Source organism: Macaca mulatta, chromosome 9, assembly GCF_049350105.2.
Source record: "Macaca mulatta isolate MMU2019108-1 chromosome 9, T2T-MMU8v2.0, whole genome shotgun sequence".
Taxonomy (NCBI): domain Eukaryota; kingdom Metazoa; phylum Chordata; class Mammalia; order Primates; family Cercopithecidae; genus Macaca; species Macaca mulatta.
Genome location: NC_133414.1, coordinates 108,253,650 through 108,269,187, shown reverse-complemented (window position 1 = coordinate 108,269,187; position 15,538 = coordinate 108,253,650). Strand labels below are relative to the sequence as shown.

At 41.0% G+C, this 15,538-nt stretch overlaps 1 protein-coding gene across 4 annotated transcripts in view; it reads left to right on the top strand.

Annotated features, from left to right (window-relative positions):
* Positions 1 to 15,538, top strand: part of BLNK (B cell linker) — a 79,410-nt gene that overhangs the window by 13,587 nt on the left and 50,285 nt on the right. For 2 of the 4 annotated variants that reach the window (XM_077946968.1, XM_015147833.3), the window contains exons 1-3: positions 3,025 to 3,185; positions 10,299 to 10,364; positions 14,818 to 14,867. In XM_077946968.1, the coding sequence (XP_077803094.1) occupies positions 3,139 to 3,185; positions 10,299 to 10,364; positions 14,818 to 14,867 (163 nt within the window). In that variant the 5' untranslated portion in view covers positions 3,025 to 3,138. Of the gene's footprint in view, positions 1 to 3,024; positions 3,186 to 10,298; positions 10,365 to 14,817; positions 14,868 to 15,538 lie in introns of those variants that run through there. The other 2 variants (XM_077946967.1, XM_015147832.3) reach the window with 1 other exon arrangement.

Here is a 15,538-nt window from a genome sequence, read left to right as displayed (position 1 = left end):
TGAGGGGCTTGTTCACATTATCACACCATGGGACTGCCAAAGCTGTCAAAATTCTGCCAGCTCCACCATGAGCTCACTTTCCAGAAGGAAGCAGCCTCCAGTGCTGAATTCACAAATCTAAATATAATTGCTGTTATTTCATAGGAAGGCCAGGCTGGAGGAAGTGAGCATTAGGAAGCTGGGGCCAGAAATGGACAAGGCTTTAGAAAGAGTGGAGGGGGGGAAATTGTCATAGGAGTCCTGCTGCATGCAAATAACAGGATAGTCACTAAAAAGTATCATGCTGCTTCAAAACGATGGGTTGGTGGCCAAAGACTTCAGCTTTAAGACAGAAGTGACCTGAGAGGAGGATGTTTTTTGTGAATCAGAGAATTATCCAGTCTGCCTGTATCTGTCCCCTGGCTTCACATAGGCCAGAAGGTTTCTGTCATGTTATAAGGTGGTGAAAGGGGCCCCTTTCCTGCATTACAAGAGGGAAGGGTTTGTGTTTAGGTTAGCTCTGTGGCCTGCATGTACCATGCCCAGTGTGCACACACTGAATATTTGTGGAATAAAACAAAATGAGTCTTGTATAAAACAGCAAATCATGACATTAAACTTTAAGGGGTAACCCCCATCAATAAATTGATACAAGTAGTATTTAATATAATATTTTAAAAATCAAAATGAATGCCCACAAATCCATGATGAAGAAATTATTGGAATTTTAAACAAAGACAGAATCAGTCCTGCTGATTTATTTTGTCTCAGGCCCCAGTATGGCCAACATGGCACTCTGTCTCAGTAATGTCCTCTTGGAGAGTTGTTGGTCCTTTTGCACAGCTGAGGCCCACAGGGCACTCCTAGTGTTATTCCATTGCCTTTGGTACCACACTGTCATGAGCTTGAGGCTTGGGCCTGGCAGGGTTGCCTCTATACTGGTGTTCCAGCCACCTCTGTTCCAGGCCAAGGTCCTCCTCCATTCTTCCACCCTCGTGATGACACACCCCGAGGAAAGGTCTCCAAGGGCTTCCAGCAGGAAGCCTGTAACCCCCATCTCCCTGGCCTAACAGATCCCTTGACTATCTGTCTCTGCTCCCTGCGGTCTCATCTTTGTCTTGTAAACATCCCCTCAACACCTACTTTCCTGCCACTCTCAGCTGCTCACTGAACCCCAAACATCTCAGACAGTTTCACCTCTGAGCCTTTGCACTTGCTGTTCCTGATACCTGGCTGCTGTTCCTCACCCTTTTGATGTGACTGGAGATGTGAGATGAAGAGTCAAAGACAGAGAGAAAGGGTTAAAGAACATTCAGAAGTTTCAAGCCTGAAGATCCAAGGATGCCAGCTTATAAACTCCATTTTCTTCTTCTTCTTCTTTTTTTTTTTTTTTTTGAGATGGAGTCTCACTCTGTCACCCAGGCTGGAGTGCAGTGGTGTGATCTTGGCTCACTGCACCGTCTGCCTCCTGGGTTCAAGCGATTCTCAGGCCTCAGTCTCCCAAGTTGCTGGGATTAGAGGCACGCGCCACCATGCCCAGCTGATTTTTCTAATTTTAGTAGAGATGGGGTTTCACCATGTTGGCCAGGCTGATCTTGAACTCCTGACCTCAAGTGATCCACCCTCCTTGGCTTCCCAAAGTGCTGGGATTACAGGCATGAGCCACCATGCCTGGCCCTTTTTCTTTTTCTTATTGGCAGTTTTCAATTTTTCTATCATAGAGCTGTTTTAAAATTTAGTCACAAAAATAAAATATACTATATGAGTAGCATCTTAAAAAGAAACCCAGAGTCAATTATATTAAACACCTAAAAAAGGAGGAAGTCAACTAGAGAATCAGCAGACCTAATGATGAACATTAATTTTTTTATTTTTAAATTAAATGCATTTAAATTTATTTGAATTTTAAGTTTAAAAAAGTGTTTTTAAAAATCCATTGATAGTAAAAAGTATTCATGGATACATTTTTGTTTCTATATATGCCAAGGAAAGCATTATAGAGATTTCTACTCCAAATTGATTTTAGAAACATATAAGTTGGAGATACCAGGTCAACTGTATTAGCACAGATGTTCTAAGGATATACCCAAGTATATGTGGATAAAGCAAAGGGCTGAGCCAGCAGCCCCCAGGGGTGCTTGCAGTACTTGAACTCCTGACCTCAAGTGATCCACCCTCCTCAGCCTCCCAAAGTGCTGGGATTACAGGCGTGAACCACCACGCCCGGCCCTTTTCCTTTTTCTTATTGGCAGTTTTCAATTTTCTATCATAGAGCTGTTTTAAAATTTAGTAACAAAAATAAAATTTCTATATGAGCATAGAGCTCAGGGTGAGACTGAGTGACTCTGAGCCATGACAAAAAGCTCAGGCTTGATTCAGTGGACACCAGGGAGCTGCTGCACTCTTGAGGAGGGAGTGATCTGTTGAAATCTGGGTTTTAGAAACACTTGCTCAAAGAGGCCCTAATAAGCCCTCACAGCATGGGTGGGAGGACCCCGCTGCCAGCTGCTGCATTTTCCTGTTGTAAAGGGGAAAGTGTAGGCTTAGACCTTGGCTCAGAGAGGAGGACCAGCCCTTTGAACACTGAAAGGATGAAACTCAAGAACTGGACCTGAGGTTAAGATGTAGGGGATGAAGAAGGAAGGATTTATTTGTTCAGTTTGTTTACAAAGAGTCAGTTTCACCTGAGACACTCTTTAATCCATTCCTACATGCAGATTAAACAGGGATTTTCTCTGATTAGCAATGCTTTGCATTCCACCCTTTCTGAAAGACAAATGAAAAAAAAAAAAATCCTGAAACCTGCCTTTCATTGTCCTCTGTGACAGCACTAGAGTTACAAGGAAAACAAGATGTTTTCTGATCTTCTTATTTCTACTAAATTAAAAAAAAAAAAACTTCTTACAAATAATATCATCTGTTAAATCATCTCCTGTATTTAATATAAATTATTGGAAAAGTGTTTTTGTAAAATACGTAATTTCTTGGACAACTTTGGTGATCTGGCCAAAATATCTGTGTGCAGCTGCCCTCCCCCCATGCCCTCTTGGCCATGGAAGAGCTCGCTGTCCTTCAACTCCATCCTTCCTGAACTTGTTTATCCTTCTACGTGCCTGGGGCTGTTCTCAGCCTGCAGATACCTTTCTGTGGATTCTCTCTATGGATTCCTCTCCTTGTGCTCGCTCGGCCAGACGATCTTCCCTGGGGTATGTACAAAGTTCTCCTATCCTGATAACACTGCCAGTGGTTCTTAACCTTCGCTGCACATTGGATCCCCTGAGAGTCAATGATTCTGGTTTAAATGGTCAGGGGCAAGGCCTGGGTATCAGGATTATTTAAAGTCCCCTAAGTGATTCTAATGTACAGCCAAAGTCAAGACCATTTCTTTAACCTACCTTTTCATCCAAGAAGGAGATGTAGAAAGACTACCAGTTGATGTAAGGTCTAAACTTCGATTCATAAAAGACTCATTGAAGGGCGGGGTGAGTTGGCTCACGCCTGTGATCTCAGCACTTTGGTAGGCCGAGGCAGGCGGATTACCTGAGGTCAGAAGTTTGAGACCAGCCTGGACAACATGGTGAAACCCCGTCTCTACTAAAAATACAAAAATTAGCCAGGCGTGGTAGCATGCCCCTGTAATCCCAGCTACTCGAGAGGCTGAGGTAGGAGACTCGCTTGAACTCAGGAGGCGGAGGTTGCAGTGAGCCGAGATCGCGCCATTGCATTCCAGCCTGGGGGACAACAGCGAGACTTTGTCTCAAAAAAAAAAAAAAAAAAGACTCACTGAAGAAGGCTGGGCTGTATACATTCAGCTCCTGGGGTCAGAGTCCCTGCTCTGACACCAGGCTGCCTGGGAAGAGAAGGCAGGCAGGCTGGAAGCATCACTGTGCCCGACTTGTATTAATCTGAGTCCAGGTAAAGGTGAATGCCTGGCCATTGGCAACCACAGCCGATTCCTTCTGCTGTCTTCCCCTTGTTGAAAGCAGACATCATACCATTGACTAAGATTCCATTGCCAGTGTCTTTCCCTTCCTGGGGAGAATGCCTGGGTAAGCCTTTGGCCACTCATTATGGAGGAAACAGTAAGATTTATTGTTAAAGCTATTCCAGGCTATGGTGGATGGGGGAAGATACTCTGGAGGTTGGGAAGTCATCTCTTTTCCTCTTTCCATTTAAACCTAGCCTAGAAGAGGATAAACCTGGCCTAAGCCTTTTGTTGTTTTGTTGTTGAGACGGTATCTCTCTCTGTCGCCCAGGCTGGAGTGCAGTGGCCGGATCTCGGCTCACTGCAAGCTCCCCCTCCTGGATTTATGCCATTCTCCTGCCTCAGCCTCCCGAGTAGCTGGGACTACAGGCACCTGCCACCACGCCCAGCTAATTTTTTTTGTATTTTCAGTAGAGACGGGGTTTCACCATGTTAGCCAGGATGGTCTCAATCTCCCGACCTCGTGATCCACCCACCTCGGCCTCCCAAAGTGCTGGGATTACAGGCGTGAGCCACCGCGCCTGGCCTGGCCTAATTCTTTTAAAAATGGCTCTCAACCTTCTGTGTGCATAAGAGTCACCAGGCCTAGGAAATTTGTCAAAATGCAGATTGCTGGGCCCTACCTGGAATTTTTATTCTATTGATATGGTTTAGGGTCCAGCAATCTGAATTTTTAATAAACAAATACAGGCAATCTTTAGACCTTACTCCAGAAAACACTGTTTCAGACGGTGATCTGGAAGAGAGGCTGGGTTTGAAGGCACAAGGGGGAACCAGAGATTGTTCCCTCCCTCTCTGCCCCTCAGGTCCAAGCCTCTTGATCCCAGGCTCCCAGAAACAAGACATTCGGCAATTATTCTCACACAGCCTTTGCTTCTCCTGGTCTCAGTTTGCCGTGTGGTCTGGTAATCTCTCTAATCCCTCAAGCTGAGGGGTCCTGATTCACTGCTTCTAGTCACACCTACTTAGATCAGAGTTTCAGCTATTTAAAAGCCTCTCAGTTTGCAGAGGAAGGAAAGATACAGATACAGCCTAAGGATGGTGCTCACTTATGAACATATTCACAATATATTAAGTGGAACATGCAGATTTCAAAATGTCAAGAGTGATCTTAGTTGTGTAAAATCTGTGCATCTTATGCATGGGTAGTAAAAATTGGAAGGCTATTCAATGGGAATCCTTCTAGAAGATTCCTCTATTCAACCTGCAGCACAGGGACCAACAACCAGGAGGGCCCGGGAAGACAGGAAACATCATAGTACCAAGCCTGAGGCCTGCCTGCTACATCCTCATTTTCTTACATCCTTTTTATAGGTTGGAGTTTTTGCAGGATGAGTGACAGCAAAGACAGTCCATCCCCCACCAACAGGGCAACAAGGGTGAGACCCTGTCTCATAATAATAATAATAATATGCAGATTTTCTGATGCACCACAGACAACCCAATGAGAGTCTCCAGGCCCAGCCAGCTGTGGTCCAATAGCCCTCCTGAGGTCTATCGGATTCTAAAGCAAGGCACTTTAAAGGCAAAAAACTGCTGTAACTTTCAAATGGTGACTTTTCTACTCTCAGTGCATCCTGGAATTTAAATCTCTCAAGATTCAGACTTACCCAAGGTCACACTACTACAGTGTGACTCAGTTACGTGTCTTAATTCAAAAGCTTGAAAATTAAAAACAAAAGAGAGAACATAAAATTCGATTCAGTTTATACAAGTATTATAATTATTTTTATGACCTGCTCACCATTTTTAAATACCAAAATGCCCATACCACTTAAAATTACAATATTAATATATATTTTAAAACATGTATTAGATAAGCTTTGTTCTTCACTTTATTTTGTTACATGAGCATGGCTGTCTCTCTATGACTTTAGAAGATTAGGACATTGTGACTGTATTATCCATCGTCCCACCATGGAAGGATATCTCTGAATGAGAGAATCAAAGTGAACCTACACACAACTCATGTCAGTAAAAGGATTACTGTTTGAATCCAGAACAACCCCTCCTAGAACAGCCAGTTGTGCATTCTTTTGCTATGGCATGTGTTATAAGTTGTAATAAGGAGCAAAAAGCACTCCAAGATACAATGGCCAATACTAGAGAGCAGCAGAACTGTGCACCACCAGATGCATGCAGAGTTGACATAATGAGCTAAGAGCATCACAGCAAATCTTGGTTTGGGGTCACTATGTCTTCCCAGATCACAGAAGTTTGGCAGCTGTAACAAAGCAGTCTATAGACATCAGAATTTGTGTAAACGAGACACAGAGAGAGAAGAAAACTTCAAAATATAAAAAGTATAATTTATCTAGGGTGACTATAGTTAACAATAACTTATTGTATATTTCAAAATAGCTAGAAGAAAAGATTTGGAATGTGCTCAGCACAAAGAAATGATAAATGTTTGAGGTGATGGGTTTCCCAATTACCCTGATTTGATCATTACACATTGTATGCATGTATCGAAATATCACATGCATCCATAAAGATCTACTGTTATTATGCATCCACTTTAAAAAGTATAGTTTATGTAACACTTCAGTAACTTACTATAATGATATAGTTACATAGTATAATTGTTATAGTTCTAATAATACACAATAAAAAGTAATTAGGAAATGCCAAGAAGCACCAAATGCCAAACTGAGCAAATGACAAAATTGCATCCAATTCTTTTGCAACATTTTGCATCTGTTTATTTACATCCACAGCAAAATCACTTATGCAAATTGGCCCCTGGTTCCTTATTACTCTGCCTGTGTCCCTACTGCTGGCTCATTTTGCTCCTCAACCTCGTTAAGCATTAACTTAGGTTAAAGATACTCTATTCAGTTATAGTCAGCTTACAACTAGAGCTGCCCTCTGCCCTCCATATAAAATTATTGAATTTCCTTGCAATCAATCCACTTCAACCTCTCTCTCTCTCTTTCTTTCCCCCTCGCCCCGTCTGTCTCTCAATCTCTCTTTCTCCCCACTGCCAGACCCCTTATTTTCATTTCCTTCTTTCCTCTATCTCAAAGATTCTCTATAGTTCCTCAGGAAAAGGAGAAAGGGGTTTGGCATAGAGTATACATGAACAAATTCCAGAAAACTGTAGAGTTGTGAGGCAACTCAAGGGCCCATCTGAGGGACCCTCTGTGTGTCTCTCAACCATCCTTTCTCTCTGCTACTGAGCCCATAATATGAGCCTGGCTCTTCCCCGAGCTCTTACACTTGTGTCATCAGTGTGCCTGGCCTCTGGCCTCCCTAGCTAGGGAGTATAAAATGTGGTCTCATTTCCTATGTTACCCAAATTACAATGACGTGGCACCAGACCCTGACACATACATTTGAACATGGGCCTCTCAGTGGGTCCCTCACTTATGCAGATAATTCTCCAAGATGCAGCCTTAAGGGTGTCCCCAAAGAAGTTTCTCTTAACCTTCTACTCCAACCTCCAGCCTGTCCTCCCTCCGCCCTTCCATGCCTGTGGAACACTCTCTTCCCCAAGGCCCAGCTGAGGCCAGGCTGAAGCTACTACAAGATCTTACTGAAGATTCAGGGACAGCGGAGAGGGATTATATGGTTGAAAACAGCTAGCGATGGCTCTGGCTGTGGCTTTTCTCAGAGCAGAGGCCCAGACCCAGCCTCAGATTCAGGACTACCACCCAACCCCGCCATCGCCCCAACCCCCACCACTGAAAATCCCTCAGGTTTGTCTGTGCTCTTCAGCACTCTAGTGCCTAACAGCCATTAGCCCTAGAAGGAGACAGATCTCCCCAAAATCCGCACTCTAAGTTCCCATTTTATGTTTGAGCATCTCCCTTTTCCCAATTCCCTATCCAGTAAATCTCACTCCACTAAGCGCTAGAGGGCCTGCCCTCAGTAGAGCAGCCCCGGCAGACCACCAGCATCGCTGCAGTGTTTAGCCTTAAATTAACACTTGGTAGAGGACACCCACAGGCTTGCCCAGGCAGAGTTCTTCTGACAAGCTGTCCTCTTACCCTCTAAACTGCTCCACCACCACACCAAAAAGCAACTCTTTCACTGCATGGGCGTTCTAAATTCACAAAGGGCCAAGGTAGTATTTCTCCCAGATGTCCTCAACCAACAGTTTCCTAGACCTACGCTAAATTATTTCTATTACCTATCCCAGGGCCTGGCTCCCAGAGTCAGAAAAATCTGCTTTCAGGATTATGGGGAAATCACCATTTCCTATAAGAACAATAGCTGTGTACAGCTCATTATCTAAAGGATCCAGTCAAATAGTTTTCTTGGAAGAAAGGAAGAGTTTACCTAAAAGGTGAATTAAAACATCCTACTCTTTCAGGGAAGAACCACGTGAAATTTTATTATACATTTTTTAAGTCATAAAATTATTATGAGGAAAACATAACATGGCCCTATCCTCCCATTATAACATTTTTCTCCATATTTTTATATAACGCAGATAATATAAATGATATATACATATGCTATAAAAATTCAAATATTTTAAAACATCATAAAATAATAATCCCCTTTTTAGAAAGTAGAAGTTCCAGGCAGCAATATAGATGTATATTCCTCTTTTTTTTTAGGGGTCTGTGGCATTCCATTGTATGGATCTATCAGAATTTCTTTAACTAGTTCCTTTTTAATGATTGATGAGCATTGGGTTGTTTTCAGAGTTATGGCTGTGGGGAGGGCAGGAGAAGCAGGGAGGATTAGAGAGTTCTTACACATCATGCTGCAATAAACATGCTTATATGTATATACTGACATCATTTTGTGACCATATTCTTAAGAAAAATTCCTAGTAGTCCAATTGCTGAGTCAAAAGTCATGAACATTTTAAATCTTGACAGATATTGATTGTAACAATTTACCTTCTCAAAACTGGATATTATCATACTTGTTGTGTTTTGCCAGTCTGATAGGCGAAAAGACATCTCACTGTTGTTTTGATTTAGATTTGTTTAAATACAAGTGATGTTCAATATCTTTTCATTGGTCTATTGACCACTTGTATTTGTTTTCTGTTAGCTGTGTGTTCATATCTTTTGCTCATTTTTTCTATTGAATTATTTCTCTTTTTCTTATTGAGTTGTAAGATTTCTTTGTAAATCAAGAAAGGCTGGTGCAAAAATAATCGTAGTTTTTGTCATTACTTTTAGTGGCAAAAACTGTGATTACTTTTGCAGCAACCTAGTATGTTGTTCTTATTATTATTACTATATACTGCAAATATTTCTTCCAGCATGTCATTTATCTTTTGATTTTGTACATATTGTTACCAGTGGAGGGTTTTGACTACCAGTCTTCCAGGTTCTTGGCATTTTGAACAAAGAATTGGACAAACTGCACAAACAAAGCAACAAAAGAATAAAGCAATGAAAGCACAAACAAAGCAACAAAAGAATAAAGCAATGAAAGCAGAGATTTATGGAAATGAAAGTACACGCCACAGAGTGGGAACAGGCTTGACCAAGTGGCTCAAGAGCACTGGTTACAGAATTTTCCAGGGTTTAAATACCTTTAGGGGTTTCCCATTAGTTACTTGGTTACATCCTATGTAAATGAAGGAGTGGCCCATGACCAGTCTGGTTGCAGAAGGTGATCAATCAGAGGCTGAAGTGAAGGTATGAAGTTACACAGGAAGACTTGGCCTGGGACCAGTCTGATTGGTTACAGGAGGGGACCAATCAGAGGCACTTTCCATTTTTCATCTATAACACAGTGCAAAGGAAGTAGCCTCTGATCTTTTTGTTGATTGGGCATGGAGAGGTGGGGTTTTCCTTTTGATTCAGTTCTAGGCAGTCAGTGTAAACTGGCCTTAGGTTTCCTGCCTCCAGCCCTATTCTCCTGCCTCAATATTACTTTTTGTTCTACAGAAGTTTCAAATATCAGCCAGATTTAATAGTCATTTTCTTTATGACTCCTAGGTAGGAGTAACTTTTAAATGGAAGTTTTAATAGATGCTACCTACTAACATTTAACAAAAAAGAACCTTGGGCCTGATTGAAGCCTCTCTGTGTCCACAGAGTAGCACCTATCTTCATAATGGAGATGCTCTAAGATAATGAGCAAGGAATCAGAATATCTTTCTTCACAGCCTGAGACTGGCCCAGACATCCCAACGGAGGGGTACATAGCCCAGTGACCACAGTCCTTATAGAATCAGTCATGCTTCTCCTTTGCTAAAGTAGCAGATGGTCAATTTAATTAAATACAATATAATTCATCCTGTTTGGAGGTTGTTTTGGTAGGGTTCTTCCCCCTTCTTTTTTGTATTTGAGAAGAGTAGAAGACTGTTTTTAAAAAGTCAGGCTGGTTATTAGTATCTTATGTTTAATTTTGTTTTTTACAGGCAGCTTCAAAAGATGGTCCATGATATTAAAAACAATGAAGGTGGAATAATCAATAAAATCAAAAAGTAAGTTTGACTCTCTTTAAATACTTAGTTATATAAAATAAGTCAACATGTGCTACATGGAAGAAAACAAATTTCTCTGCTACCTGGATGAGAAGTTTCAACCTCTATAGCACGTAACCCTTCTTTATTGTTGGCTGGAATCCATGGTGGCTGGGTCTACATTCTGGAACAGGACAAGTGAGTGCGGTGGTACTCAGTGGACTTTGATTTTCCTTCTCACTGCAGGGAAAGTGAGCTATGCCCATTCAAGGTGCCTAACAAATGTCAAAGCAGGAAAATCATTTCTATAACCATTTAGCTAAGGGCTATGAACACATGTATGGAGAAATCCAATGAAAAGTTATAAAACACAGCCCTAGCTTCTTCAAGATGCCATGTGTTTTCCCTTTTTTTTTTCTTTTTTTTTGAGACGGAGTTTCACTCTTGTTGCCCAGGCTGAAGTGCAATGGCACAATATCAGCTCACCACAACCTCCACCTCTGGGTTCAAGAGATTCTCTTGCCTCGGCCTCCCAAGTAGCTGGGATTACAGGCACTCCCCACCATACTTGGCTAATTTGGTATCTTTAGTAGAGACAGGGTTTCTCCATGTTGGTCAGGCTGGTCTTGAACTCCCAACCTCAGGTGATCGGCTCGCCTCAGCCTCTCAAAGTGCTGGAATTACAGGCCTGAGCTGCAGCACTCAGCCAGTTTTCTATATTTTGATTTCTGCTTTTTGAATTATTACCTTAAAATGAACTTTTCAGTTGGCACTTGGAGAGGGAAAGCTAGCATCTCAAAACTCCTTGTACATCAAAAACTCTTAAGCTTTTTTCTTTAAAAGAGAATAAAAACTGTACATATCTGCATTTCCTACTCAAAATCTAAGGTAGACGTACGTACCTTAGTAGGTAAGTCTCTTTCAAGAGGAAATGGGAAATGGTATTCTGTTAAGTCTTTATATTTTTTAAATAAAACTAATACAGATTCACCAGGGAAAAATATTAAAGCGGCAAGAATTATATGAAGTCAAAATCTCCCATTTCCTTATATCTCCATCTTAACCCACTCCCCAGAAAGGGACATTGTCATGGTAAGTTCAATGTGTATATATATGTATGTATGTGTGTATAAGTATGTATATATGTATGTGTGTGTGTGCTTAAACATACATACACTGCCATTGTACATAATATACACATACACTTTTGTCACAAATGGTATCATAGTGCATACGCCATTCTACCAACTTGCTTTGTTGGTTTTACTTAAGCTATTTCATGGACGTTTTTATTTGTTAGTAAGTAAAAATTAACCACATTCCTTTCTGAACAGATGATTTAATAGTCTACCTTAAATGTATTACAATTCAATTAACTAGCTATGTATTGGTGGTCATCTTTAAGGGGGGATTTGAATTTAAACTGGTATAACATTTATGGAGAGGAATTTGATAATAGCAATCAAATTTCTCTGGTGGTTTCTTCCAATTTAAATGTCATGAATAATACTTTAATACATGTTCATTGCAGACCTTGAATATACCAGTATGCTAAATTCCTAAAATGAAATTTCCAAATAGAAGGAGTTGTGTCCTTAAAGTTTTGATTGCTATTACCAAATTTTTCTCCCCAAATTTTGGACCAAAAAATAGTTTATAGAAGTTCATTTCTCTATACATTCGAAACAGCATCCTTATTCTTTTAAATCTATGCTGAAATTAAAAATAAGAAATGACTTTTGGTGGTATTTCCAGACTATGAAATGTAAATGAGTTTCTATGCAAAAGTGATCATCACAAAACATAAAACACAAGCCTTCTGCTTGTGAGGTGGTGGTCATCTTACAGAGGAGGAGAATTTGGCTTCATGTTCTGTCTGGTGACTGGGAGAGGTGTGTGATGATTTTCGCTTATTATTTCTGCTACAGATAGAATCTTATTCTTTTTGAGACACTCTTTGTTACAATCACTAGCAATTCTGGTTTCCAGTTTTACAACACACCAGTTCTTAATAACATGAAGCCTCTACATAAAATGTTTCTCTATTCCATGCCCCCAGTTGCCAGTTTTACAATACAGCAGTTCTCAATAACATGAAGCCTCTGCATAGAGTGTCTCTCTATTCCATGGCCAGTCATATTTATAGCGGCTGTGGAGCTCAAGTTTTTGCTAACAGCCTCTATTTCAAATATTCTGCCCACTGGATGACCAAAGCACTTTTATATGACAAACCATGTTCTTCTCAGCCTAGAAATTATGGCCACCATAGTCATTACCCTGGGTGACATCAGGGGCCCTTTAGCTCAAAGTGACTTGCAGTTACACTTTTACTTCAAGCCAGGCCACAGGTGCTACCCTGAAAGGAGGAAGCATGCTTGAACACGCTGGTTCCCTAACACAAGACTGTGACAGAGTTTTCACTGGTCTATGGCCGCGTGAGAAAATAAGGACCATGAAGTGTTGGGGGTTGTGCGCAGCAGCCAGCTACAGAGTAAAGTTCAACTACGCCTTTTATTCCTAGTGTTCAGTGGCCAACAGTCCTTTAGTGAGTTTTTCCTTTATTCTGAGATGATTTGGGGGTGTTAAAATACCCTTCCTTTTCTTTTATGAAATGATAGTAATAATGGATAATAGGTGGTTTGTGCTCTTGGAAATTTTACTATTCCTTTTTTTTTTTTTTTTTTTTTTTTTTTTGAGACGGAGTCTTGCTCTGTCGCCCAGGCTGGAGTGCAGTGGCACCATCTAGGCTCACTGCAAGCTCCGCCTCCCGGGTTCACGCCATTCTCCCTCCTCAGCCTCCCGAGCATCAGGGACCACAGACGCCCGCCAACGCACCCGGCTAATTTTTTGTACTTTTAGTAAAGACGGGGTTTCACCATGGTCTCGATCTCTTGACCTTGTGATCCGCCCTCCTCAGCCTCCCAAAGTGCTGGGATTACAGGAATGAACCACCGCGCCGGGCCATGAAATTTTACTATTCCTCGAACCAACCTGGGCACCAGACCCAGTTTTGTTTTTGTTTTTCTTCCTTGCAACATCTTGGACGATCTCTGTCTCTATACCTCATCATGGACTTAATGATAGTATCTTCCCAGCCCCCCCTGCTGGCTTGCGAGGAGAATTGAATGAAATAATAGATATTGAGAGCCTATGAAAAAAAGAAAACCAGAATTTCTATGTAAATATATGTACTGTTATTTTTGCAAATTACAATTTTGGTTCATAAATTCTTTTTGTGTGTGTTTTTTAATCAAACACAAATTTCTATGCTCCTTTTTTTTTCAAAACATGAAATATTTGTATATAATAGCAGTTACACTGCTTCTATAGAAGATATGATATTTTAGTAAATAAAGGCTACTGGATATAAGTTTTATTTATGTATATTTTATATTTCATTAAACAATTCTCAGTTAAAATAGGTAATAATTATTAAAAATAATTGACTGTAAACCTTACTCATTTCAAGTAGTGGAAAGGGAGGTATCAGAATTTACAAAACGTGGAATAGTTTTCTCAAATGTAATTTCAATTTTCTTCTTTTATTGAATGAGGAAGGATTGTGACTATTTAGCACATTTCACATATGCATAAAGGTACTAAAGTAGTTTTGAGAGTGCTTAAAACAAGTTGAATACTAAATATGCTAAGTCTCATCATCTCCAATCCTGAGACACTCACTGTTCACTTGTTTGGCTTTTCTTCTTTTTAAAGACAGTGTCTCGCTCTGTCACCCAAGCTGGAGTGCAGGGGAGTGATCATGGCTCACTACAGCTTTGACATCTGGGGCCCAAGTGATCCTCCCACCTTAGCCCCTCAAGTAGCTGGGAACACAGGTGCATGCCACCATGCCTGGTTCATTTTGTTTGTTTTTTTGTAGAGATGAAGTCTCACTATGTTACCCAGGCTGGTTTTGAACTCCTAGGTACAAGTGATCCTCCTGCCTTGGCCTCCCAAAGTGCTGGGATTACAGAAATGAGCCAGTGTGTCTGGCTTATCTGCGTTTTTTTAAACGGTGCAAAAATAATTTTAGCCCAACCTACAACCAAAATACTTATTGTAGCTGATTTTTTCCTGTTAAACATTTCTAAGTCATTAAAATATAGTTCATCTTATCTTACCTTCTTATCAACACTTAACTTACCAATCAATCAACACTTATCTTCCTTGAACCTCTGAACTCAGTGCTTACTATTATCATATTCTGACCTCTCTGAGCCCTTCTCCACCTGACTTCACCTTTGCCAAGTCATAGCCACATTGTGCATTCACTGGGGAGATTGGGAGAGGTGGAAAACCCCTGACTGATGGCCTCACTACATTTACAATACATCAAATCTGTCCATTGATGGGTCCAAGAGAAGCCATTATGCTATTAGTTGTCTATCTATTCTTTCTATATCAGCTTGTAGCATCGGCTTTGACCATCGTTGTTCTGCTCACTGACCTTTTGTCTCATGGTTGTTACCTCCAGGCTAAAAGTCAAAGCACCTCCAAGTGTTCCTCGAAGGGACTACGCTTCAGGTAAGGTATTTCTCAGATACTTTAACTGACTCTTGACTCATTTAATGTTCACATTTATGTTTACGCTTATGGAAAGGGAAATCTGCTATCCTCATTTGAAAACAAAAAGTATATTTCCTACAAGAATGACTGAATCTATTAGGCATTTGACTACAGTGGAGATGTAGTTTTTTATCCATCCATCTACCCACCTATTTGTTGGTCACTTATTAAACATCTTCCATGCGCCAGGTACCCACAGATCTGAGGCAGGAATACGGTGCTAAAAGTTAAAGATAGACTCTACATTTGAGGAATTTATAGTCTAGAAAGGAAGACAGATTATTGTTATTAGTCTGTTTTCACACTGCTGATAAAGACATACCTGAGACTGGGTAATTTATAAAGAAAAAGAGGTTTAATGGACTCACAGTTCCACATGGCTGGGGAGGCCTCACAATCATAGTGGTAGGCAAAAGGCATGTCTTACATGGCGGCAGGCAAGGTAGAATGAGAGCCAAGAGAAAGGGAAACCCTGGATAAAATCATCAGATTTTGTGAGACTTATTCACTGCCACCAGAACGGTAGAGGGGAAACTGCACCCATGATTCAATTATCTCCTACAAGGTGCCTCCCACAACATGTGGGAATTATGGGAGCTACAACTCAAGATGAAATTTGGGGGGTACAC